Source organism: Bos grunniens, chromosome 6 (assembly GCF_055505025.1).
Source record: "Bos grunniens cultivar Pamir isolate PY7600 chromosome 6, Bosgru_T2T1.0, whole genome shotgun sequence".
Classification (NCBI taxonomy): domain Eukaryota; kingdom Metazoa; phylum Chordata; class Mammalia; order Artiodactyla; family Bovidae; genus Bos; species Bos grunniens.
In genome coordinates, this window is record NC_141170.1 from 103035726 (window position 1) to 103063664 (window position 27939).

Here is a 27939-nt window from a genome sequence, read left to right on the forward strand (position 1 = left end):
AAGTCGCTCAGTTGTGCCCGACTCTTAGCGACCCCATGGACTGCAGCCCACCAGGCTCCTCCTTCCATGGGATTTTCCAGGCAAGAGTACTGGAGTGGGGTGCCATTGGTTTATGTTTAGAGAATTAAGAGAATAAACAATCCTTCCTAGTTAAAAAATTGAAGATAAAAACCAACACTATTTTATCTATAATGAGAATGTTATGATGGTCTATAGAAAATAGTAAACTGATAGAAAATAGATCATTAATTTGGAGCTAGCCATGTGATTAGAACAGTGAAAAGATATTGAACCATATTGAACTCAAAAAACTCTCAGCACCTGACTCACAGAACTTAAAACTGACCAAGCTAACCAAATTTATCATATAAAACTGGATGATCGATAAATATGCTCTTCTCTTTATGTTGTAACTTTGCATAACCAGTGAATTTTACATATGTATAGCCAAGGGATAGACTAGCAAGATTCCATTGTCTTTTGCAATGTAAAATACTAATAAGAATATGCACTCAAAAACTTTTGATGTATTTGTGTATTTGTAATATACAATATACTACATTTTTAAAAATGAGTACTTCCTCTTTATCTAATTATCAGAGCTTAAATTCAGCATTTTCGGTCCAAGTTGTTGTACATAGAGAAGATGATTTTTTGCTTTTGAAAATCGTTTGTCCAGCATGCAGTGCCATGTTTTCTGTATTCCTTAATGTACCACTTTAGTTTATCCTAAAGCGATTTACATTGATGTTTTTAATAATAAAAGAGTAAAAGAATTTTTTTCCTTGCAAATTTTGTTATATGTTTTCTTGATTAAAGGAGATTATTCTGGACTGATATAGGAATTAATCCACGAATTGAAAGTTCTTCTCTTCAAGGCAGTGGCCGACTGGTTATAGCTAGCTCCGATCTAGTCTGGCACAGTGGAATAGCAGTTGATTACTTAACTGACAAGTTGTATTGGTGCGATGCCAAGCAGTCTGTGATTGAAATGTCCAATCTGGATGGCTCAAAATGCCAAAGACTTCCCCAGAAGGATGTAGGTAAGGCTTTGATTATCTTTTTGCCAGTATGCATGCATGCATGCTAAGTCACTTCAGTTGTATTTGACTCTGCATCCCCATGGACTCCTCTGCCCACCAGGCTCCTCTGCCCATGGGATTCTCCAGGCAAGAATACTGGAGTGGGTTGCTATGCCCTCCTCCAGGGGATTTTTCTGACCCAGGGATAGAACCTGTGTCTCCTGTGGCTTCTGCATGACAGGTGGATTCTTTACCACTGAGCCACCAGGGAAGCCCTGGTAAAGCTTTGGAATGGGTTATTTCTTTAACTTGATTGAGTGTTGATGAATGTTAACACCCCCCCACACACACACTCACACACACACTCACATACACTCACCACCCCCTCCCCCTCCCCATACACATACCCTTAAACACATGGTGAGAAAGGAATAGAAACAAACAGGCTAACAGATTTCTCCAGGGGCTTATAAGCTATGAAGATTATTTGAACACCGGAATATTAGATTAAAAAACAGTGCTGCGTTATCATTTCTCTTTGCCAAGATTTCTTAAAAGCAGAATGAAAATATTAAATACTTAAAAGTTTCTTAAGAACTTGTTCAGCTGTTATCATTTCTTATGTTTTATAAAATGTCATTTTCGCAAGTGATAACATTCCCTTTAGCCATTCTGTACAAAGATTAATAAATTTTCCCTTCTATTATATTTTCAGATTTTGCATAGGATGTCATGTATTTTCATAAATAATTTTGAAACACTGTAGATTATGCTATCTGTTAGAAGTACAGATGGTTATGAGATGATGTAACAGTGGGGGATTCATTTTGACAGTATTTGAACTGGACCATGTGGTAAATAAATGCTGATAAAACATTATCATTTGAAATAAGGCTGCAAAATTTGGTCTTTGTATATATTTGGTCTTTGTAGTCTTGCCAGAATACGTTAACTGAAATTCATTCTGAACGTACTGGAGAGCCATTGCATAATTCTTGAGCAGGAACTGTATCTGATAAAATTGGTATATCAGGACAGCCACTTAGGTAACAAGGGTTGGATTGGAATTTGGAGAGAACGGAATGAGTTAGGAGGTTACAACTGTTGTTCAGGCAACAGTTAATAAAACCCTGAACTAGAACATTGCCATTTAAAAGTAGAATGGAGGATTAGAGTGTTAAGGAAAAAAAAACCACTGGGAATGAAAAACAGAAGATTTAGTAACAGATTAGATGCCAGAATAAAGGCCAGGGAGATGTTAAAGATGCTTCAGGAATTTAGAAACTGGTTGGTTGAGAAGATGAGAAAACACGGTCTCTCTCTACTAGGAAAGAGCTAACAAAACTAATAATTTGTATAAGGTATTAATTTTTCCCTTTGATAATGAATTTCTAGATTTATATTATAGTACTCTTGCCTGGAAAATCCCATGGATGGAGGAGCCTGGTAGGCTGCAGTCCATGGGGTCGCAAAGAGTCGGACACGACTGAGCGACTTCACTTTCACTTTTCACTTTCATGCATTGGAGAAGGAAATGGCAGCCCACTCCAGTGTTCTTACCTGGAGAATCCCGGGGACGGGGAGCCTGGTGGGCTGCCGTCTATGGGGTCGCACAGAGTCGGACACGACTGAAGCGACTTAGCATTAGCATTATACATTAAACAGATCAAGATAAATATAATTAAAAATTCTACCTACTTCCAAGCTTCTTAAAAATGGACATACTTCACATGTCTGTAATCATAGGCTTTATCATCCATGCGCCCAACAGATGTTTATAGAATCCTGTAGGAAGTAGAGATACACTGGAGGGTACAGTATGGTTCCTGTGAAGTCACCGAGTCTAGTCAGGAGCCACACATTGTTAAAAAATGAATCTCCCAAATAAGTGTAAATTTATAGCTTCGGTATATAAAGGGATTTGAAAATTCCCTACTAGAATGTAAAGACACCATATTCTAAGCCAAAAAGTATAGCAGATATTTTATAAATAATTTTCATTGCTCTACTTTATGACCAACGCAACTTCCTGTTAAATACATTCACAAATACAAATAATTTGGTATGAAAATATCTAAATAACCACTCTCATCATTATAGTGCCACCTGCCGGTTTTTAAATGGTAGCATCTCAATGACCAATTCAGGGTTTTTCATTTAAAGATTGAAGGAATTCATTCTTAATTTAACACACAATTGCGGCTCTCCTGTAGACAAAAAATAAGAGATATTATATGTAGTTTGGGGTTTGTGGTGAAAAACTATAGCTAATTCTGACACATACTACAACATAGGTGAATCTTGAGGTTGTTTATTTGCTAAGTCATGTCCAACTCTTGTAACCCCATGGACTGTAGCCCGCCAGGCTCCTGTGCCCATAGGATTCTTCAGGCAAGAATACTGTAGTGGGCTGCCATTTCCACGAGGACGTTTGGCTAAATGAAATAAGCCAGTTACAAAAGACAAATATTGTTAACTTAAGGTATTTATTGAATAGAATAGTCACACTTACAGAAACAGAAAGTAACATAGGGTTTGCAAAGGACTGGCTGGGCAGGGACTGAGAAGTTGTTTAATGAGGATAGATTTTCACTTTTGCAAGATTAAAAAAAATTTCTGGAAATTGGTTGTACAGCAATGTGAATGTATTTTACACTACAGAAACTGTGGGTTATCTTAGGCTTAGAGGGTAAATTTTGTGTTAGGTATTTTTTTTAATCTCAGTAAGCAAAACAAAACAAAAGTTATGTAAAAAGTTCCCTTCCTGCATTAATGGCTTTATTTGGAACAAAGGCTAGATACCAAAATGAATCTTAAGGGCCCCCAACAATAATGATGGGCGCAGACTCATTTCACCAGGACTAATCATTTGAGTTTGCTGCCACTAGAGGGAGACATTCATCCTAGTCCACCAAATCCATTGCTCATTTGCGAAAACGACTGGCCTGGGAAATGTGACTGTATGTGCAGTGATAAAAAGCTTCCAAACTTAGGGGTTCTTAGCCATAGCCTCTAAACACTTGAGAGAGTATATTAAAACATCTCCCAGCTTACTAAACACTGGAATATTTTATCAGAGCAGTTTCAGTGGCATGGAGAGGTGGGTTTAGTTGAGGTAAGATGGGAAGAGCCCACTTGGGGGTTGATTAGAGCCATGAATATGGAAGCAGCAGATAATAAATGACTTCCAAAGAACCTGGCTGCAAAGGGTAGGAGAGAGAGGAAAAGAAGAGAGGTCAAGGGGATGAGGGAATTAAGATGGAGAGACCTGGAGATATTAATCAGCTAAAGGAAAGAAGCTGGAGAGATGAAGAGAATGAATAAATGAAAGGGGTAATTGACAGAACAAGGTCCTAGAGTAGGAAAGGAGGTAGGGGTTTAATGCATGGAAATGTGCTGGAGATGGGAATTTGAGGAGACTGTTATTCAGTTACCTTAGATTTTTAAAAAATTTTACAAAAACCTGTGAATTTAGTCTACTACTTATTACTGCCATTCAAAAGACAAGGAACCTAAAAAAAATTTTTTTTAAAGAAAATAAAAATGCCTTATTACTTTATATTACTTTTGGTAAACCATATCTTCCCATTTCAGCTCCAGTTAAGAGTCAAAATACTGCTCACAATATTGCAAAGGGAAAGTTGGCTTCCAATTGGTACTAACTTAGCTTAAGAAGAATGTATTTTTGCAGGGTAGGCAGATATATAGTCATAACAGCAACTTGTTCTTTATTAAAAAGAGTTCCAATTCTAAATCACTACTGGTCATTATGTAAATCAGTAAAAAAAAAAAATTCTGAAAAAAAAAAAGACAAGGAACTTAAGACAAAGAGGAGGAAAATAACTTACCCAGTCAAGCTCTTTAGTCTATAAGTAGTGATAGAATCACTGAACACGGGAACATTTCTGCCCGGGTTCCTTCTTCTTGGTGCTATTATGTCAGTCACCCACATTCTCTCACTCTCTGAATGCGGAGTGACAACAGGCTTTGCTAGGACTTCGTACCACCAGGCTCCTCATCGCGCGGGTTCTCCTTGATGTGGGTGGCTCATTACATTGCTTAGCAGCTTATTAAAGAATTGATTTAGTGTAGGAATTGGGTATTCTTTGTCCTTTGAATAATATTTATGATAAAAACAAGATGTTTGTAATGGATTTGACTGCTTCCAGGTCACCCATTTGCCATGGCTGTGTTTGAGGATCACGTGTGGTTCTCTGATTGGACTATGCCATCGATAACAAGGATGAACAAGAGGACTGGCAAAAATAGCGTACGTCTCCCAGGCAGCATGCTGAAGCCCTCATCTCTGCTTGTAGTTCATCCATTGGCAAAACCAGGTACACTAGTCTTTCTTTGACTGGCATCTGCAACTATTTAAATTGTTTGATGGCAGGGAAGGGAGGGGGGTGTTGCAATTCTCACTAATTTGGGTAGTTATTAAGATTTCCTGAGACTTGAATTTTGTTTAAATTAAGACAGTCTAGCAATGAATTTGGGCTTTATCCCTCCAAGCTCATCTTTTCTTCTCCTAATTAGTTTTTACTTACTTGTTCCTTTTCAAAGACTTGGGTTAAAGGCACTAAGTCCAGGAGCAGGGATGGGTGGGGGGAGCAGTTTAGAAGCCTGCAGAGGAAGCTTCTACCCACATTGGGCTTTTCCTCACGTCCTGAGAATGCCAGTGAGTAAGCTTCAGCCAGGAGTAGGTAAAGCAAAATGGAAAAGCCACTTGGTTTTCCACTGTAACTCTTTTTTCTGAATCACCCTTTGTCAGTTTGACTGGATGATGAGTCTGGAAATCGGATTCCTATCTTCCCAAATAGCTTCTTGAACAAAAGTACTGGCTAAATTCAATAAATACTCATAAGGTAATAACTTTCTGAGCTTATCTGAGAACCAGTGGCTCTTTATAGGAACTCTCCTGAAATAGCTCTTGATATAAACTCCACTTAGATACAGTGTCTCTCCCCCAAGCTGTATGCTGTACTTTGCATCAGCGGCAACCTTTTCATCTCCAAGCCCATCTGTGAATGCGTGTCTTCTCCCTGCTAGGAGCAGATCCCTGCTTACATCAAAATGGAGGCTGTGAACATATTTGCAAAGAGAGGTTTGAAACTGCTCAGTGTTTGTGTCATGAAGGTTTTGTGAAAGCTCCAGATGGAAAAATGTGTCTGGCTCTTCATGGCCATCGGATATTGTCAGATAATATGACAAACTGTGCAGCTGACTTTTCTTACTTTGGCTCAGGAATATCATTCTATATTGATTCCTGTGCTTGTGCTGATTTTTAATATTTTGTGTTATAAAAAGCTCCCTTACTTTCAGGGGTGCCAACTGTCTGTTTTTGTTTTTTTCTCTCTCTCTCTCTTTCTGATGAGTTTCAGCTCCTCATTACAAATTAAATTCAACTGGCCTCCCTTCCCTGATGGTTCAGACTGTAGGAGACCCAGATTTAGTCCCTGGGTCTGGAAGATTCCCCGGGAGGAGGGCATGGCAACCCACTCCAGTCTTCTTGCCTGGAGAATCCCATGGACAGAGGAGCCTGGTGGACTATAGTTCATGGGGTCGCAAAGAATTGGACACACCTGAGTGATTTTAACTTTCACTTTCAGCTGTAAAATTAATGAACAAAATATAACATTCAAAGTCTTCCAATGCTTCAGCCCCCCATTTATGATATAAGAGACCCAGGTTCGATCTCTGGGTCTGCAAGATCCCCTGGATTAGGAAATGGCACCCCACCCCAATATTCTTGCCTGGGAAATCCCAAGGACAGAGGAGCCTGGTGGGTTACAGTCCATGGAGTCACAAAGAATTGGACATGACTGAGCAGGTATGCACACACAGCTTATTCTTAGAAATAAATGCCAGTATTTTACCAACTCAGGGAATGTTCAAAGACATTTTCTCCAGTTTTATGGCCTCTATTTTAAAGGCAGTCATATACAACTCCCCAGCCACATGACTGTCTTAATATGAAACGAAAAGTGCTTTATAATAAATAAGTTGAGGATACCAAACAAGTGTGGGGAATCCAGACTGACAAGGCTTGTGATCCACATTTTAAACATGAGTTCGAGGAAGAACAGATCTGATATGACAGGTAACCAGAGGTGCTAATTTACTTTCCTTGAATGTGCATCCAGACAAGTAAGGTATATTTGGATTCATCTCTTGACAGACATCTAATAAGAGAGAACCTAAATTTTATTTTAGATGTTTATAAAATTCATGTTTATCCAATTGGCATGATATAAGTTAGGTGACAGATTGACAGAAAATGGATTAATTTATCCATGGACCAGAACTGGATATTTTGGATTTTCAGATCTATTAATTGTTGCCTTAGGATAACAATTCTCAATCTTTTTGATTTCAGGACCTTTTTATGTTTTTAAAATGATTGAAAAACTGAAGGTTTTTTTGTGTGGGTTTTATTTGTTAAGATTTATGACATTAGAAATTAAAACTAAAAATCTAATATCTATTAAAGTTACAGTAATTTATTATATGTGAACATGTTTTATGAAAAGGAAATCTCTATTTTTCAAAATAAAAATATGTAGTGAGAAGCATGGCATTGTTTTACATTTACATTTTTAATGTCTGGCTTAATAGAGGGCAACCAGATTCTCTCATCTGCTTCTCTGTTAAAGCTGTTGCTGTGTTGTTTTGGTTGGAGCCTATGAAGAAAATCTGGCCTCAGACAGACATGGAACTGGAAAAGGAAAGATTGCTTAATAGCCTTTTCAGATGCCCTTTTTGTATATCTTCTTTTGATATTATTTCAGAACTAGACAGATGGTAGTTTCTCAGAGCCCGTTGCAATGTTGAATCTGAAGTCATATCAATGAACTTCTTGTCCTCTGCTATGTTAAAACCCAGTATTCTTGTTTTATATTTTGCATGAATCTTTTGCTATGCATGATTTTGTTGTGTTTTGGTCATTTAAAAATATTGATTGATTTAGTTATGCAGATCTTCTGAGTGTCATACTAATATACCTACAATAACGTTCATGAGTTATTTATCAAACTCATCAGAAAAGTCTTTGAGTGTCCGGATTTTGTCAAAAACTTCTTGTGGAAAATTTTGTAGAATTGTACTTCTTCACTTGAAAACTCCAATCTTATTATTGGCAACAAGCACTGTGAGCTAATTTTCCTTGAAGAGACAGAATAGCTTCATTCATTTTTGAAAACATGCCAAATCCTCAAGTGTTACTGACAGTTTATCAAACATTCTTTCAGGTAAAAATCATGTTCAGTGGAAAAAAGAGGCTAGTTTTAGCTCAAACATCTAAGATAGACATCATGAGTTCAGTGTGTGCAGTCTTTTCTGTGTGCCTCCCATTTCACTATACAGGATATGAAACAGCAAGTAGGCCATAGTCAATAATTTTAATGCTCCATCATGGTTTTTTAAAGGTGAAGCTAGAGTATGTGCGTGCATGCATGTGTGTGTATGTGGCGGTGAAGAGCATGACCACAGTAGAGATGCCGCTAGGAGCATGACTTGATTCATGCTAAGGCACCACACTTTCACCCATCATTGCTTTTGCCCCATTGGTCAACACAGTGAAAATAATAACGGAGTTATCTGCTTTTTATGAAAATAGTTTTGACCTTCTAGGTGGCATGCAATGAGACCCCAGGGATCCATGGAGCACACTTAGAGAATACACAGTGTTTTAGGGGATCCATTTCTCCTGTGTTCTAGGGAGTTGCTTAGGTCCCATGCCTATGTTAAGTGATGGTGTATTTATGCTCTTCCACATTTCTAAATACTGGCAAAGTCAGGCTAAAATAAATGTCTAAAGCAGCCTGAAGGAGAAAGAGTATATATGAAGGCAGGTTGGAGAGGTCAGTTTGTCCTCCATAATGGCAAACAGTGATTATGAGCTGATTCTGTGCATAAGGATTTGGGTATTCTACTGTTACCATTTATGCCAGTACCTAAAAGAGTCCTGTCTTTCTGCCTGGCTCTCCCCGCCCTCCATCTCACGTGCATGGAGGGAAGCTAAGAGGGTGTGGTGTGGCAGGGAAGGTTTTCTAAGCTAGACCTTGCGAGTTTCTCTGAATCCTCCTACTCTGAGTCTGAACTCATAACCAACAAGCAGTCATAAATATAAATTAACTCAAACATTTCTTAAATCACAAATGGTAAACTAACTGTATCTGTTGTCCTCCCATAGGTAGTGGAGACAATCTGAGTAGTGAAGTCCTGCCACTGGACGTCTTAGCCGGCAGCAGAGAGCTTGACTATAACATGGCAGAGTCTCAACACCTGCCAGTGGCCGAGATCATGGTGTCAGGTGTGAATCAGGAGATCTTTGCTACCGCTTTGGTTCCAACAGTTTCCTCCTACTCATTTGAAATTCTGAATGATCTCTCTAACTTAATGTTGACTAAGTCTATGTAAAGTGAGTGATGCTAGACTTTGGACTTGAACTTTGGTCCTTCTCTTCCCAAAGGTTTGTCATATTAGATGGCTCCATATTAGACTGGACATGACTTTACTTGATGAAAGTTGTTGGACTTCTTTTTTAAAAAGAAATCTAACTTGGAGGCAAAACTGAAAAATGGGCAAGAACAGACAGGGAGGCCTGGCATGCTGTGGTTCATGTGGTCGCAAAGAGTCGGACAAGACTGAGCGACTGAACTGATCTGATTTGAGTGGATCCTCATCCGTGCCTAGTGTTTTTGGTATTTGACCCATTTAGCATTACTTTCATCATTGTGAAAAGCAGATGGTAATTGATAAGCAAATGTAGGTTGGTTGCTTCAGCTGCTCCAGAAAGTCCACAAACAACAAATGTTAGATTTTATTCTTCTATATTGTACACTTATCACCAAGATGCTAAAGAATGTATTCAATATGTAACAACTTTCAGTTCAGTCAGTTCAGTTCAGTCCCTCAGTCCTGTCCAACTCTTTGCGACCCCATGAATCGCAGCACGCCAGGCCTCCCTGTCCATCACCAACTCCCGGAGTTCACTCAGACTCACGTCCATCGAGTCAGTGATGCCATCCAGCCATCTCATCCTCTGCCGTCCCCTTCTCCTCCTGCCCCCAATCCCTCCCAGCATCAGAGTCTTTTCCAATGAGTCAACTCTTCGCATGAGGTGGCCAAAGTACTGGAGTTTCAGCTTTAGCATCATTCCTTCCAAAGAAATCCCAGGGCTGATCTCCTTCAGAATGGACTGGTTGGATCTCCTTGCAGTCCAAGGGACTCTCAAGAGTCTTCTCCAACACCACAGTTCAAAAGCATCAATTCTTCAGCACTCAGCTTTCTTCACAGTCCAACTCTCACATCCATACATGACCACTGGAAAAACCATAGCCTTGACTAGACGGACCTTTTGAATATGCTATCTAGGTTGGTCATAACTTTCCTTCCAAGGAGTAAGTGTCTTTTAATTTCATGGCTGCAGTCACCATCTGCAGTGATTTTGGAGCCCTGAAAAATAAAGTCTGACACTGTTTCCACTGTTTCCCCATCTATTTCCCATGAAGTGATGGGACCGGATGCCATGATCTTCGTTTTCTGAATGTTGAGCTTTAAGCTAACTTTTTCACTCTCCACTTTCACCTTCATCAAGAGGCTTTTTAGTTCCTCTTCACTTTCTGCCATAAGGGTGGTGTCATCTGCATATCTGAGGTTATTGATATTTCTCCTGGCAATCTTGATTCCAGCTTGTGTTTCTTCCAGTCCAGCGTTTCTCATGATGTACTCTGCATATAAGTTAAATAAACAGGGTGACAATATACAGCCTTGATGTACTCCTTTTCCTATTTGGAACCAGTCTGTTGTTCCATGTCCAATTCTAGGGAACCTAATTCTTTTATACTCTGTTCACTCATGAAGCTGCTGCTGCTTCTGCTAAATTGCTTCAGTCGTGTCCAACTCTGTGCGACCCCATAGACGGCCGCCCACCAGGCTCCCCCGTCCCTGGGATTCTCCAGGCAAGAACACTGGAGTGGGTTGTCATTTCCTTCTCCAATGCATGAAAGTGAAAAGTGAAAGGGAAGTCGCTCAGTCGTGTGCGACTCTTAGTGACCCCATGGACTGCAGCCTACCAGGCTCCTCCGTCCATGGGAGTTTCCAGACAAGAGTACTGGAGTGGGGTGCCATCGCCTTCGACTCATGAAGGTAGTGGTTTTCAAACAGGGTTTAGCTCAGCCCTAAAGCTCCTGCAAACCCCACCTCTTCTTCATGCTAGGTCTCTGCCATTCAGTCGGTGCAGCTCTGCTTTGAAACATTTTATTTGTTTGTATTTCTGAGTAAATCTTAATTTTAACACAGTATGTGGCTTAAAAATCAATTGGAGAACTCCATATTAGGACTTCATATACACTCAACCACAACTTTTGTTGTTGGCAAACTATAGTTAACAAGGCCCTGGAACCTCTTACCTCTCTTTATAGGAATTTATCAGTGTGATTTTTGATATAATACAAAGAGGTGAATATTTTTAGTAATAATTTTTACAGACCATTAGAGTTTACCAGATCCTTTAAATGTATTCTCTAATTTAACCCTTATCACAGTGTCTCATTTTACAGATTTGAAAACTGGAACTAAGCTATATTATTAAGTTAATGACTTGACCAAAGATTTTGAAAATTATGACTGAGTAGTTATCAGTAATTCACGTCAAGAAAAGAAGTACTGGAAACATAGTTACGTTAGGAATATTATTCATCTGGTGACTATTTATTTGCCGTACGCTGTGCTATGGGCTGGTGATAGCATGCTGAGCTAAATGCAGCCCCAGCCTCCAAAGTCACAGTCTGATACTGAGACAAACAATATGATAGAATAAAACAGTAGAGATAATAAATATCAGCAGTATGGAGAACCTTCCTCTAAGCTGATAGAAGATATTTTGAAAGCCTAATGTTTGGGGAACTCAAAAACCAAGGTGAATGACAGATGGGAAACTAGGCCCCATGGGTGCAATGAGCAAGTGACAACTTGGCCAGAGATGTGGAATACACATATAATAGGCTGTGTTTGGCTTCCTACCTGGAGACTGTAGAATGAACGAAATTGTCCTGGTGAACTGCCTCATCTTTCCTTCCCTGGATTCTATTCTATTTTGTCTTAGCCTGTGAAGTTTTAGTTCTGCCTGTGTGAGGTTAAGAGGTCTTACTTATGTTTTGTAGTGAAATTTTCATTTCAAGCAAGTAGCTATAATAAAAAGAGTTTGAAAACTTTATATTAGATTTTAGGTCAGTATGTTTTTATTCCCCAAAGACACATAATGATATGTGGCAAGTAGATCTGTGTACCACATGGCAAAGCGATTCAATCATAAAAAGTTTCATTGTGAAATTTATTAAAATCACAAATTCTTCTAAATTCATGACTAAAATGTAAAATTCTTAATGTAGCCTGTTGAGCCCTGGAGAAACTAACTTGTGTCTACCTCATGAGCCTTAGTTTGTGCCCTTCTATCCCCGCTTTGGATGGCCTCCTTCCATTACATAGGCCTTGCCTGTAACACGCAGGTGTTGTTTTCTTGACTTACAGTGCTCTTTCTAACCCCCTCCCCACCAAGTCCTGTGAATCCTTCATATCTCAACATAATATGCTGTTTCTCAGAAAGACTTTCCTAGTCTCCTGACCAGGCAATACAAGAGCTGTTTCAGCCCTCTTGGAAGCCAGTATTGTTTTTGACTGTGCTCATTACACATAAACTTCAGTAATTAATCATGTAAGAAAGCAGAACTCTCATCTATATCCTCCACCACTGTATTTTTGGCCCTCATGAGGATCTGACACATAGTAGGCATTTTGGAGTGAATTAATTTTGTTAGTTTTACTAACAGACTGCAGAGTCTTTTCTAGTGTGATAAGGCTAATTCTGATACAGGCCATCACAATGCTTTTCTCCTTTATCACCCTTATCTAGATATGTATATTTCAAAATTTTCAAAACTTTTTTTTTTAATCACTTTTTGTTCAAGTTCTTAAAACAAACCATGTGAAGTAGACTGGATGGAAACTGTCACTGTATTTTAGAGAGGAGGCACGTGGAGCACAGGCATTCGCTCCTTCTGGAGCCAGGGGGTGGCAAAAAGAACTTTGGCTATGGCCTACCCCCCAACTGCAAACGCATGTCCATTGCTTTTCATTGCCTGGGGGATTGAAAGCAAAAGAGAAAGTGAAGTCGCTCGTCGTGTCCGACCCTTTGCCACCCGTGGACTGTAGCCCACCAGCCTCCTCCCGTCCATGGGATTCTCCAGGCAAGAATACTGGAGTGGGTTGCCATTTCCTTCTCCAGGGGATCTTCCCAACCCCGGGATCGAACCCAGGTCTCTCTCCTGCAATGCAGGCAGACGCTTTAACCTCTGAGCCACCAGGGAATCCTGGGGGATTGCAAGTTACCAAGTAATTCCTGAATCATATTCTAATTCCACTAGTGACTTAAAATGTCTGGGGTAATTGGATGCTGTCCACCATACTCTCTGAACAGCCTTGTGATTTGGGAGCTAGTCTTCCAAATAAATGCTGAATCCAATGGATAACTGATTTAGGCTGAACTTATCCACCTCAAAGAGTCACGAGTGACAGGAGGTGACCAAGCAAGCATGAAAGGCATGTATTCCCACAAAAGAAATCTTTTCGCTCAAATAGCTAAGCAAGTCAAATGCAATTACCCGATGTCTACATTCTCATGGGACTTGAATCCTACTTAGATCACTTAACTTTCTTTAATTTATGGGCAACTTTGGAGGGTTTCTTGACCTCTTCTATATTCAGATGAGCAAGTTTACCAGTGAAAAGACAGAAGATAGTTTATATCCTGCTGTGGTATGTCAGATACCCCCAACTCCAACAGAGAGGAGGCATTTGGAGAATGATTTCATACATAAGTAGCTAAAGGAAGAAAAAAAAACTTGCTCATGTTTATGGCTCAACAGGCAACTCTGTTCCCTGGGGCATTTGCATTTCAATGGAGTATGAAATGAAATGATCCATTTACAGCATTTAGTTTGTATGGTTCATGACTCTGTAAAAGTGCCTAGAGGTTTGCAAGTCACGGCATAAATCTTGATAGTAAAACATACATTTTTGACATACATATTCTATTATACATGAAACATAATTTTAGTAAATTGACAGTAAATCTTTTTATGATGAAATCTCTTTGTCATGTTGGTACATAGACCTACTTGCTACATATTATCTTTGGGAGATAAGAATATGTTGACCCTTTCATGATGGTTGGGAATTCTCAAATAAAGCAATACAATTTAAAACATTTGAGTCCATTTACTCCTAGAAATGTTATAGTTCAAATTTGCAAATTCTTTAAAAAATTATAAATAAGTTCACAGGAGGGTTCTGAACACCACATAATTCTTTAAGACTAAAGATTTGTTGAGAGCATGTAAACAGAAGCATATGGCTTGTGGACCCTTTGATATAGATACAGATTACAGATCAACATGGTGTTTCTGTTTGGAGGTTAACCTGTCCCAGAACTTGACAAAAGAAGTTCTAGAATGTTCTGTAGAATGCAAAGCATTAAAGTCTATTTTTTTCCTCTGAGATCTGAAAATAATCTGATAGGGTTCTTACTGTTTGCAGATAATAAAGACTGATGCCATGGGATGCAGTACACGGGCTGAGTGCCTTTCAAAGGGAGCAGATGTCACATGTCAGTGTTTGAAAGGATTTGCTGGAGATGGAAAACAATGTTCTGGTAAGAGCAAAATCCAAATACACATATCTGGAAAATAGTGAATAAAAAAGATTCTCTCAGATTGTATTGACTCAAAATCTCCAGGAGGATTTATGTTATCCTCAGGTATGAGTAAATTATTTCATATTAGCTAAAAGGTAGTGGATATATGAATAGAAAAAAATGAAACATAGAGTATATGCTCTAGTGCATTGAGTTTATATTAGAATTCCATAATGTATATAGTTGATATTAAGGAGATGAATTTATAATTAGCTTTAGAAGCATGAATTTGAGTTCAAGTCAAATTTATAAACTCCCCAATTCCAAGAAAAACAACTTTTCCCCTCAAAGGCTTAGATCATAAGTTTTAATTTATTAAATAGGCTTTGCTGGATAGGTTTCTTTTTTTAACTTTTAATTTTGTGTTGGAGTATAGCCAGTTGACAAAGTTGTGGTAGTTTTGGGTGTACAGCAGCAGAGAGACTCAGCCACGCATATACATGTATCCGTTCTCCCCCAACCTCGCCTCCCATCCAGGCTAGATAGGTTTCTATTTTATTTTGATGGCCATTGTTGTAAATGTTCTTATGGTTTGAAACTCTGGCACAAAGTGATTTACTTACACATACTTAGCTAGTCAAACACTGAGAAATCTGTGAAAATTGATTCAGAAATGAACTTTGGGTCCAAATGCAGGCTTGCATTATGTTTGCAAACAGTACCTGTAAATGGCTAGATGAGTGTATGTAAGATTACACTATTCTTTCCTACTATGGGCTTCCCTGGGTGGGTCAGACAGTAAAGAATCTGCCTGCAATACAGGAGACCAGGGTTCGATCCCTGGGTTGAAAAGATTCCCTGGAGGAAGGGAATGCCTACTGACTCTAGTATTCTGGCCTGGAGAATGCCATAGACAGAGGAGCCTGGTGGGCTACAGTCCATGGGCTCACAAAGAGTCAGACACAACTGAGCGACTAACGCTTTCATTTTCCTACTGTAGTAGTTTATACCAGGATTGCGTGCATATTTCACTAGCTCATTGTTTTGCCTGCAGATGTAGATGGACGTGAGATGGGTCTCTCAGTTTGCCCTCCCACCTCCCCAAAGTGTGTCAATACAGAAGGCGGCTATGTCTGCTGGCGCTCAGAGAGCTACCAGGGAGATGGAATCCACTGTTTGGGTAGGAAAGCTGTGTGTGGAGGGAAGTGGATAGGGGCAAGCCTTGGAGAATCACTGAATGCTGGGTGTGGCAGTTTGAGAAAAGACAGGGTATAACTGCAGTGATACATGTTAAGTCGAAAAGGGGAGTTGTGTGACCTGTTCAAACTGACATATTTCAGTTCTTGGTAAATAGTCAAGTCTGTGCCCTTTGGCCATGACCGCACTACTTAGCGCCTACCCTCTGCAGAGGCTGTTTTCCCCTCTGCCTTTCTAATTCTTTCTCTGGGGGTTGAGTGACATCACTACCTGATCAATACCCCATACTGTGAGCCATCAAGGGGAAAACCGGACAGCGTTTTCTTTGTCACTGAATTTGGCAACTGAACTGTGGTGAACTTCAGAGCTGACATGGGTTTGTTGGAAGTCACTGCTGTGCGTGAAGATTCTATCAGAGGGTTCGCTGGCTGGCTCTTGATCAGTTCAAGCCACTGACATTTAAATATAAGCAGCGAATGATTAAGACCTCTTTCATAATCACCATCCTCTGCCAAGGTCTGGGTGTGGCTGGTTGGGTTGGGAGTTCACTTAGTGGATGTCATGTACCATTCCAGGTGCCAATAGCACAGCATCACTGTACAAGTGAAGACCTGACTTGAAGCCATCCTGGCCCAGTAAAATAGTTATCTCAAGTTTTATGGGGCTTTAAAATGTCTCTTCCAGTGTTTTCTTTTCCTTCTGAAAACATGGAAATCTTTTCACGGTGAAGGGCAGATGCCCTGATAAGAAACTGAAATGGCACGACTTTCTCCCACACGTTGAGGTTAAAGATGAAATATCAGTCATAACTACCAATTTTCTGGATCTGGTTGATTTAAATCAGACCTTTATCAGATTAGTTTTGTGGAGTCCACAAACATCTGTAAATGCTCTTTTAAGCACATATTTGGCTGTCAGTCAGGAAAATGTCACTGCTCTAATTAAACAGGCTCATAGATAATTTAGACAAACAGGCTTTATATTTCATTTACTTTGAAGAAAAAGGAAGGTATACTTTCTTGGATGTTTAAAGTCAGTATACTCTGGATTCCGACTCTGTTACTCACATACCTCCTTTCATGTAGCAGAGCGTTATGGCCCAGCCTGCCTGAGGGGCATGGAGTCCTCAGGTCACATAGAAACAGTGAGCTTTTTCTTGTTCTCTGCATTGTTCCCCACCTTTACAATATAATCTAAAATTAATGCAGCTGTGATAAGTAGTGAAGAAAGATGTGCATCATAAGAGAACTAAAAATGAAGTGGGAGTTTAGAATAGGTAGAAATACCTGTTTGAGGTATTGGGAAGGACTTCATGGAGGAAGTATTACTTTGGATGAACCTGGGGGCATGAGTACACTTTATTAGGCATTTGAGTCAGTGGTGCAATGATGGGAGGTGTGGTTGGGGAAGATCAATGTGGCACTGATGCTTAGGAGAGTAGAGGAGAGATGGGATACGGGGAATGTAGGAAGGCTACTCCTCTTACAGCGATGGAAAATTGAAGAGAGGAAGGACCTAAAGGTTATGGTGGTGATAACTAAGAACAGAAAAGATGGGTAGTTGGGAAAGAAAGAGATGATTTCATTTATATCTGTGTTAAAAGGGCAAAATGTTTTATTTAATAGGATCTGAACTTCTAAATGTTTACCTAGAGATAGTTTACCATCTCTAACTTTCCCACGGAGTTATTTGTGCTGGGAAGTTTCCTTTCCTTCCAAGCAGTAAGGAAGCTTCCAGCCTGACATCAGGAGTTTACCTGCATGGGTATGCACCCCAGGGACCCAGTTCATCTCTCTTTCCAACATGGATAATAGAATTTTTGAATCTAAAAATGTACAGAGCTCTGAGAACATGTATCACGACACAAATTGAAGATGCTTCTTTTCCAGAATATTGGGTTTTTCAATTACTATATGAGCCTCTGATCTCCTCTGCACCTCACTTTTCTCTTTCCTACTCCTTTTTCCTGGAGATATTGATGAGTGCCGACGGGGCGTGCACAGCTGTGGGGAAAATGCCACCTGAACAAATATGGAGGGAAACCACACTTGCACATGTGCTGGCGACTTGTCTGAGCCTGGACAGATTTGCCCTGGTAGGTTGGTGGGTGGTTTGGATCCAAGGGGAGGGACTTGATTCCCAAGTTTCCTCTCCTGATTAGATTGATGATAAGGTCGAGAATGAAATGGTCCAAGTTTTCTTAATTTAATAGCATCTGGAATAAATCCTTTTTTATTATTCACAATGCAATATAGGTGAGAACACAGGTGGTTCTCTTTAACTATTCAGTTAATGTCCTGATTTGTAATGTTGATTTTGGGGGCCGCTGGGAGAACTTGGCAGGGCTAGACAGGTTGGGGAGGATGTCTGGTCTGCTGGCATTTTGAACCACTTTCAAGGATTTTAAAGTATAACTTTAAAAAGTCAGTATTTCTTGAGCTGAATGAGAACTTTTAAAATTGTTAATTATAGTCCATTTCTGCTTCCTGAAACCTCCCCCTACAAAAGCAGTATCTTCTCACCATCAGCACTCCAGAATGGGGAGGGGTGGTCAGAGGGTGGCGGGGGGTTGGCTTCAAAGACACCGGAAGCCAGAATCAGCTTAGTCACTGACAGCCATTTACCCATCTCAGCCCTGCAAGCAGAAAACATCCTGAAAAAGGAAAATTCGGCACTTGTTTGGGGCTCTGGTTTTTCAGTATATTATTTTCTCAAATAATTTGCTCTTCTTAGAGGTATTGAAAGACTCCTAATATTTATGTAGTCAGCTACACACCCTAATGTTTTTCTTTTAAAGAGCAGTGAACCATTAATAAAAGGGACTTTTCCACTTGGGCATCCCCTCTGTTATGGTAACATTTCCTCTCTGTCAAAGTTGCTAGTCCTGTCTTTGAGGGCTCCCCTGAAAGTTAAATTGCGTTTAGAAGCAAGTATCCTGTGGGATAAAATTTTGAGACTCCCAGGGAACTGGGGGTAATTGACTGTATAGTGGTGGGTGGTTATAAGCCATGAAGAGAGACGGTTGTTCAGTGAGACCCTCTTAAGCTAACTGTTGTTTTACATGGTGTGTTTTTATAGATGACAGATGGCTTTTATAAGAGATCTGTACTCAGGGTTCATATGGTCTTAGAATTGACCATTCTCTTACTTGCCTCCAATATACTTTATATCAAATAGTGCTGAACCTCAAGCAAAATGGGTGACTCCATAGCAAATTCCATAAGGTCTGGTTAAGAAAGTGAAATTATTGTTCCATATGACAAATTGTTCACAGAAACTAGTTCCTGATGTTGATATCTGAAAGACTCCAGTCACTTCAGAAAGTAAAAGAAATGCCTTTGATTCTTCTAGACTCTACCCTGCTGTCTCACCTTGGGAAGAATGGACACAATTTTTTGAAAAAATGTTTCCCTGAATATACCCCGAATTTTGAAGGGTACTGCCTCAATGGTCGTGTCTGTATATATTTTGGCATTGCCAACCTGTTCTCCTGCCAGTAAGTCAAACTATTTTTCGAGATATGATATTGCAGCCCATAAGTTTTAGTGAATTCAAAAAATTTATATTGAGATTTTTCTATAATTAAACTTTTCCATAGTGAAAAATATATGTAATTTATGTATGTAAATGTGGGCTTCCCACATGGTGCAGCAATAAAGAATCCGCCTGCCCTTGCAGGAGAGGCAGGAAACTCGGATTCCGTGCCTGGGTCAGGGAAGAGCCTCTGGAGGAGGAAGTAGCAACCCATTCCCGTATTCTTTCCTGGAGGTGGAGAGAGGAGCCTAGTGGGCTCACAGTCCATGGGGTCGCAGAGTCTGACATGACTGAGCACACACACATGTAAATCTGTTATTTACATATATATATATATATATATATATATATATATATATAATGTGTGTATTACACTCTTTCTGAATATTTCACACACACCCCAGGTGTCAGTGGCAAATATGAAATTTAAGGAATTGGATGATTTCCCCTCTGACTTAAATAACTTGCTGTTACTACTGGTACAGTCTGGGAAGTAAACTGAGAGAATTTCTTAAAACTTCTATTTTATGCCAAATAGATGGGGAGCATCAGTGCTACGTTTCTAAATTTTAAAAAGTGTTACATACAGTCACACTGGGCCTCCATTTTTCTCCCTGTACATCCTAATAGTTGGCGTTTGCATTTTTGTTGTTAACAACTGATAAATGCAGCCACGGCTGCCTTTGCTCTGCCTTGGTCACCGTGATGGCTTTGGTGGGTTATGTGTCAGCCTGCTCCCACCATACTCCCTCAAAACCGTGCCCCTCAGTCTTTAGTAAAACCACACCCAGAAGATCTAGTTCTGTATCAAATCTTACTTTTAGTAACTTTCATAATCTGAAGGCAATCTGAGGGAATGGATAGATACTGAAAAATAAATAGGTCTCTTCTGGCTGGCCTCCTGACTCAGTGATAATTTTCTCTGTGCCTAATGATGGAGTGAGAGAGTACGTTGATCCTCATGAGTAGGTGCTATAAGCTTAAAAGCTTTGATTATTAATCATAATTAGTAGAAACATAGTCTAAATTACTAGAATAAATTATATTCTGTGATGAAGAATATGGCCTTGCATTAGAAATCACATCATCCTGACAAAAATAGTGGGAAATATTTGTAAATATTAGAAAAAATAACTCAGTCCTAATAGAAATCTGTTTTCATATTCATATTTCATGCCATGGTTTTCTAACCTAAGATAAATTTAGTGCTTGGTGATAATCATTCTTGATTTTGATAATAAGGATCAAATTGTTTTCATCTGTTCATGGCTTTTTATTATTCCCAGTAATGAAATTATGAAAACAAGTATCCTAGCAATGGTTTATGTTTCTCTCTGACACTTTAACTTTGGATTATTAAAGGCATTATAAGAAGAAGAAGGGTACTGCAGAGTTATGTATTGTAGTTAGCACATCAATTTCACTTGGAACTGATAGCACCAATCATTAAATGACTTGTGAACACTCTTTAGCACACTGCTTTCGTTTCTGTCATTAAAACCCGATGAAAATATCATATTCCTCTAATAATATTTTAAATATGAGTTGCTACAAAATGACAATTAAACTGGATCTAACACTTAAATTTAAGCACCTTTAATGGCACCCCACTCCAGTACTCTTACCCGGAAAATCCCATGGACGGAGGGGCCTGGTGGGTTGCAGTCCATGGGGTCGCTAAGAGTCGGACACGACTGAGCGACTTCACTTTCACTTTTCACTTTCATGCATTGGAGGAGGAAATGGCAACCCACTCCAGTGTTCCTGCCTGGAGAATCCCAGGGACGGGGGAGCCTGGTGGGCTGCCGTCTATGGGGTTGCACAGAGTCGGACACGACTGAAGCGACTTAGCAGCAGCAGCAGCAGCAATCAAAAGCAATATTTAAAATATCACCTGAGTTCTCATTAATCTGGATCATAATTTGTTTTTGAATTCTATATCTAATAAAAACATGGATTTGTCAGATATCCAACCCTTCCATGCCCCAGTGACCTCACCTTGTATTTTTTTAATTCCATAAAAAGAAAACATCTCTAGGGAGTGCTTCTCAGTCCAACGGTTATTAGAAACATCTCACAGGCATCATTCTGCACATGTATACATGAGTGCTAAGTTACTTCAGTCATGTTCAACTCTGTGCGACCCTGTGGACCATGCCTACCAAGCTCCTCTGTCCATGGGATTCTTCAAGCAAGAATACTAGAGTGGTTGCATGCCTTCCTCCAGGGGATCTTCCCAACCCAGGGACTGAACCCAGGTCGTCTGCATCTCCTGCATTGGCAGGTGGGTTCTCTACCACTAGCGCCACCTGGGAAGCCCAGAGACTGTTCACGATGTTGTGAGCAGGTTAGTAAAGGAACTTTCTTCCTTCCTTGCTTGGAGGCAATGGAAGCTCCCCTCCCAGAAGTAGGAAATCCCAGCTGCCCTGGGGATGCAGAGGATATGAGAACCGGAAGTCTCTACACCACAGGCCTCCTCAGAGGGCCCCTGCTCGGGGGTTCTCAGAGGATTCCAAACCTCTTGAGCACAGAAGAGGTCCTCATTTATTCTGGTTTGGCTCTGAACCAACCCACAGCCTCTAGGGCAGGTCTTCTTCAGCCCAAGTTGCCCAAACTATGGTGCTGTGAAATGTTTCATGAGAAAAGGATCGTGTGGCACAGTTTAAGAAATGCTGCTTACGCTAGCCTTCAATTCTTGATTCATGGTCACCACAACATGTGAAAAAGTCTTGTTGACCTTTGTTTAGTCCAGAACTTGAAATTGTTTGACCATGGAACCAAGCTTATTCGGCTAGGAAACTTTCTGTTTAATGTAGGAGAAGAATTAATCAAAACCCCAAAAATTAGTGATGTGTGGCCTGCCCTTGTGAAATGCTGGCTGATTGCTCTGGGCCTTATAAGGCTGAAAGTCTTTGATATCGCAGCCTGCTTAACTCTCCAGACTCTTATCATGTGCTTGACTTATTACTTGAGACTTTACGATCTCTGAGAGGATCAGAGGTGTGGCCTGTTAATATCCACCAGTTTAAAAATGGCTGCTAGGTGTTAATAATGGATGTGTATAACCAATGTGTTGTTGTTAAAACATGTGTTGTTGTTAAATGGATGTGTTAAAACAGCATCAGCAAAGCCAGGAATAACTGGATGGTCCTCCATCGGTGCTATACTCAGATCGTGCATGCTCTTGCAGAGTCAGAACAGTGTTTCAGAGGTGCATGGAACTGAAAACTCTTTTTGGATGTGGCCCAGTGTAGTAGAAAGAATACAGACTTTGAAATCAGAGAACCATTTGAATCAAAACTGCCATTCACTAGCCGTGTGACCTGGTACAAATTATGTAACTCCTCTGCATCTCACTTTCCTCATCTATAAAATGGAAATCTACCATTGAGAACAAAACAAAAGTGCCCAGCGTTCAGCTGCTGAGTCATGTCTGACTCTTTGCAACCCCGTGGATTGTAGCATGCCAGGCTCCCCTGTCCTACACTATCTCCTGGAGTTTGCTCAGATTCATGTCCCTTGAGTTGGTGATGCTATCTAACTATCCCAGTATCAGAAACATAATGTGTATAGCAAACGCTAGTTTCTTTCCCTTCTGTCTCTGAAAGTGACTTGCCAAAGCTCCTATGACTAACTCAAGGTACAACTAGGGCTAGACTTGAGATCTCTTCTGGGGCTTGATCCATGCAGGAGATGCATGATTCATCTAAAGCTTGTCCCTTGCTGCCTCTTCCCATCATGGGGACTGATGTCCATTCTCTGTGTATTCATGCCTTCATCTCCTTCTAGAATAAAGTGGGGGCATGGGTATATAGTTAGTGGATCCAGGGCCAAGGGGAAGAAATTCCTAACAAGTGAGCATCACAAAATGCTTAGTAGACTATTTTTAAAGTTTATGCTCTTTCAAAGAATAATTAATTCTACTCAAGATCCTGAGAGGCTCTGGAAGCATGCATTCCCAGTAGATGGCAGCATTGTTTCATTTACTTTCACATAAAAGTTCACAGCCTGTGTTGGTTGCTAATAGTGTTAGTCACTCCGTCCCGTCTTGTGTCTTGGACTTCTTGAGACCCCATGGACTGTAGCCCACCAGGCTTCTCTGTCCATGGGATTCCCCAGGCAAGAATACTAGAGTAGGTAGCCATTCCCTTCTTCAACGTATCTTCCCAACCCAAGGATCGAACCCAGGTCTCCATTACAGGCAGATACTTTACCTACTATCTAAGCCACCAGGGAGGCCCCATATGAACAACAATAATTCCAGTAACAGTTTCACTAATGAACAGCGGGATGTTGGTGAATGCCGCTTTTCCCTCCACTTAGTTTTTCTCTCTTGAAGAAAGTAAGTGTGTGCTTATTGTTACCACTGAGACCTTTTGGATCTATGACCTTTAAGAAAAAAGTAAGAAAAATGGTTTCCTCTGCTTCCTGTTCAGAGGCTACTCACATTCTTTTATAACCTGGTCTCAAGTAAAAGACTCTGCTTTCAAATTCTTCCTTCCTTTGACTTATATTGATTGCAATCTGGCCAAACATTTGTTTGAAAACTCCCTTTGCTCCTAGGGCAGGGTTGCTTTGTGTTGGTCTTAGAGAGAGGCAGTTCTTCTTTTAACAGAAATTGATCTTTAATCAGTGTTCTGCAGTGCCTTATAGAGGTGGTATGCAAATAACCCCAAATCAATCCCAGGGCCAACAGACCAATGGGGGAAGTCTATGCTGCAGTAACTTGTAGATCAGAGTGCTTTCAACTGACCCGTTTGGCTTCCTGGGGTGTCAGCGGTAAAGAAACTGCCTGCCAGTACAGGAGACTCGGTTCGATCCTTGGGTCGGGCAGATCCCTTGAAGAAGGAAATGGCAACCCATTCCAGTATTTCTTGCCTGGAAAATCCCATGGACAGAGGAGCCTGGTGGGCTACAGTCCATGGGGTTGCAAGAGTGGGACACAGCTGAGTGACTGAACAACAGCAGCAACTGAGCCCTGATGGATTTTCCATATTCTTCACAAAGTATGAGGCTGAAGTGTAGAGGCTGAGAGATGACTGGCTAGTACAAGAATGTAAGTGTTTCTGGCCATGGCTCACTGCTGACTTCTGTCTGTGTGTTGCCGCAGCTGTCCCATTGGCTACCCTGGGAAGCGAGGTGAGTACATAGACTTCGATGGGTGGGATCCGCACAGTGCGGGCCGTGGGCATCAGTGGAACACCAGCCCGGTGGCTGTCCGTGCACTGGTGCTGGCTTTCCTGCTGCTCCTCGGGCTGTGCAGAGCTCACTACTACTACAGGTGATTTTGCATCCACTGGAACTTTCCACCTCCTTCAAGCTCCTCCCAGGGGCTCTTGGAGATGAGCTGCTTCTACATACTTATTTCATTTAAAAACTGGAAGAACAGGAAATAGAAAAAAAACAAAACAAAACAAAAAATGATCCAGGGTTTCACTGCTCTAAAACATCTGTGGTTTTATTGTTCCTTTCCAGTCTTCGTCCATAGACCTATGTAGTATATTGGGTGGCTATATAACATCATGCATTTTCATATTCCACCTTTTTCTTTTAGCATCACAGGCTTCTCCTTACCCCATCCCCAGCCTGCATAACTATAATTTTTCATACATCCTGTCCATTGAGTTGATTTCCCACAAAATATTAAATTCTGCTCAAGAATATCAGTGTCTTCCCTAAATTGGAAGGAAGTTTCTGGTTCTTGGAGTTTGTGTTTTTAATCATTTCCAGTTAAAAGCTCAGAACTGTGGAATAATAGTATTTACATATTTATTACACACAAAAACCCCACTACATTGGGCATCGTATTGTTTGCTCATTTTCCACTTTCTTAAAAAGTAGGCCAGTGTCATCTACTATTTTCAATATTGAAAAGCATTTTATGCACTATTGTAGTTTGTCTGGCTAATTTAGGGCTTAATAAATGCTTTCTGTTCTTATTGTTATGATTTTCCAAGAACTGTAAGCTTCCCCAAGGAGTCCCACATTCCAAACCCTGTTCTATCTTGAGACACAGGATTCACGGGCAAAAATTTGACATTTTAATTCAGTGGTCCATCAGTAAACTTTGTACTTTTTAGCCTAGTGTTCAGTCAATATGTTGGATGTTTGTAGACAGAATACTGAATAATCAGCTGTTCATCCATTGGACAGAATGTCAAAAGAAAAGCAGATGTTTGGCAAATACTGTAAAAAAAAAAAAAATGGAAGGAAGAAACTTAAGTCCACATGTACTATAATTGCTAAGTTTTTTTTTTTTTTTTTCTTATTCTGTGGACTACAACATAATAAGATTCTCTTGGGATCAAATTAAAACTGCCAACTTAAATATTGCCACATCACTGATATATACCAGTAAATACAACTCCAGCACTGAGTTTGTCAGTTAGGTGTGTTAAGCAATTTTCTTTAAAGAGATAAAATCAGTTATTCCTCCCTTTGTATCAGTCTTGCCTGTCTTATTTAGATTAACTGTCCAAACACTATTTGTTTTGTGTATCTCTGAAAAGGCTATTTGTGCAACTAAATTTTTTAAAGTATGGTAGTGTAATTACTTCATGAAACTTGATTTCTTGAAAGGCCTGCTTTGTAAGAAAATCAACAGGAAGTATGTTCCACAAACTATACCTTGAAACTTTGGAACTGTTTATGTTAACCACTTCAATTGTTCTCTTTGATGCCTTTGGTTAAAAATAATAACCCACACAATTTCCCAGTGGGTTCCATCTGTTACATGGAATTCACAGCTCCTGGCATGGGCTTCCAGAGCAGCCCCTATCTTCCTATTGCCCTTCCTCAGATGGGCAGATGGGAAGATCCCCTGGAGAAGGGAAAGGCTCTCCACTCCAGTATTCTGGCCTGGAGAATTGCATGGACTCTAAAGTCCATGAGGTTGCAAAGAGTTGGACACGACTGAGCAATTTTCACTTTCAGATGGGCAGACAGGCCTGTGTGGCTGAGGGTTGCACTCCCAAAGGGAATTGAGCTGCCATCTGCCTTGAAGTAGTAGCGCTGTTTGGGAATCTTGAGGCTGGCTGGTGTCTTCCCCACCACCTTTCCCTCATTGCCTTCCCTTAGATGGCTGCTCAGATGTGATGCACCAGCCTCTCTCCCTCTTGAGGCTGGGCTCTGAGGACAGGGGTCCCTGTTAGATCTCCTTTCCTTTTTCCCCCTCCCCTAGGGCATGACACCATGCCTAGCATAGACCTGGATGGAGCCTAGGCTTTATATCTGTTGAAAGCAAAACAAAACAAAGCACAACAGGAGAGTTATGAGTTGAGTTTTATCTGGAGCAAAATGAAGACTACAGCTCAGGAGACAGCAGTTCAGATAGCTCTGAGAAACTGCTCCAAAGAGGTAGAGGGGAACGTCAGAATATATGTGATTTTGGTGAAGGCAGGGGGAGGACGTGTGATCAAGCACATATTTTTTTTGCAGAAGGTTATTGCTAGTCATGAGGAGCAAATATCACCATGAAGAATTTTAGTATTTTTCTAGGTACAAGGAGATGCAAGAATTTGGTTCATAAAATCTTTTCCTGAAAAATTTTTAACTCTCTGAAGCTGTATCCTGCCAGATTTTCCCAGAGCACAGAGTGCTTCACTTCTGCTCTTCACCCTGAACTCCTTTCAGGGGGTGTTGAAGGTCAGCAGCTTTAGCAGCTCATGACTTAATCCTTATAGAGGTAGATGGCGCATGCCAATTTGTAGCTGGCCCATCACTGTGACCCAGCCCCTGGGCTGCCCTTGGTAGCCACGTGCCTTGGGTACATCACTACTGTTTTCCAACACCACTGGCTTCACTAATGAGATGGAGTTAATACTGTGTGTCACACAATTGCTGTGATAGTGTTTCTATAGGCACTCCCCTCTCTACAGATTCAAAGTCCATTTAAGCAGAGATTTTGTTGTTTTTCCATTGCTTTGTCTCTAGTACTAGCACAAGGCCTAGGATATAGTTAGTACTCAGTCGATATATCCATGAATGCACGCGTGCCTTCCCCTGCCTCCCATGCCCTCCTCCTCCCTTCTCACAGTACCTTGCAAATAGTGAAACAGAATCTGTAAAATAATGCAGGAAAGAAGGCTTTAAAACCTAAAGTTATGCTCCTAGTCTCCTTAATACTTCTCTTCTCTCATGCATCTTAGGTACCTAAATTTCAGTAACATAAGTAATTGCCTGACCATTGTTGAATGGGCTACTGTTTTGTTTTGAGATATTCTCACATTTTGGCTTTATTGCAGGACTCAGAAGTGGCTACTGAAAAATCCAAAGAATCCTTGTGAAGAACCGAGCAGAGATGTGATCCGTAGCAGGCCTGCAGATGGCGAGGCTGGATGCCTTTTTGCCCCCAACCTTGGGTAATGTAACCAAAGTACATGAAGCAAGAAATTGGCTTTCTATTAATCCCAGTTCATTTTTTCTCGTTCTTTGCTGAGTTGAGAGAGACTGGAACCTATTATAACTTCCAGCTGGTGTTAATATTACCCAACA

General features: G+C 40.5%; 1 protein-coding gene across 1 annotated transcript in view; it reads left to right on the plus strand.

The window, feature by feature from the left end:
* The window catches only part of EGF (epidermal growth factor), a 102874-nt gene that overhangs the window by 67097 nt on the left and 7838 nt on the right, over positions 1–27939 (plus strand). Inside the window, 11 exon segments of the mRNA XM_086407045.1 lie at positions 820–1043; positions 5192–5359; positions 6072–6236; positions 9214–9335; positions 14619–14733; positions 15770–15895; positions 17885–18007; positions 19264–19408; positions 24557–24727; positions 27690–27781; positions 27784–27806. Coding sequence (XP_086263171.1) covers positions 820–1043; positions 5192–5359; positions 6072–6236; positions 9214–9335; positions 14619–14733; positions 15770–15895; positions 17885–18007; positions 19264–19408; positions 24557–24727; positions 27690–27781; positions 27784–27806 — 1474 coding nt within the window.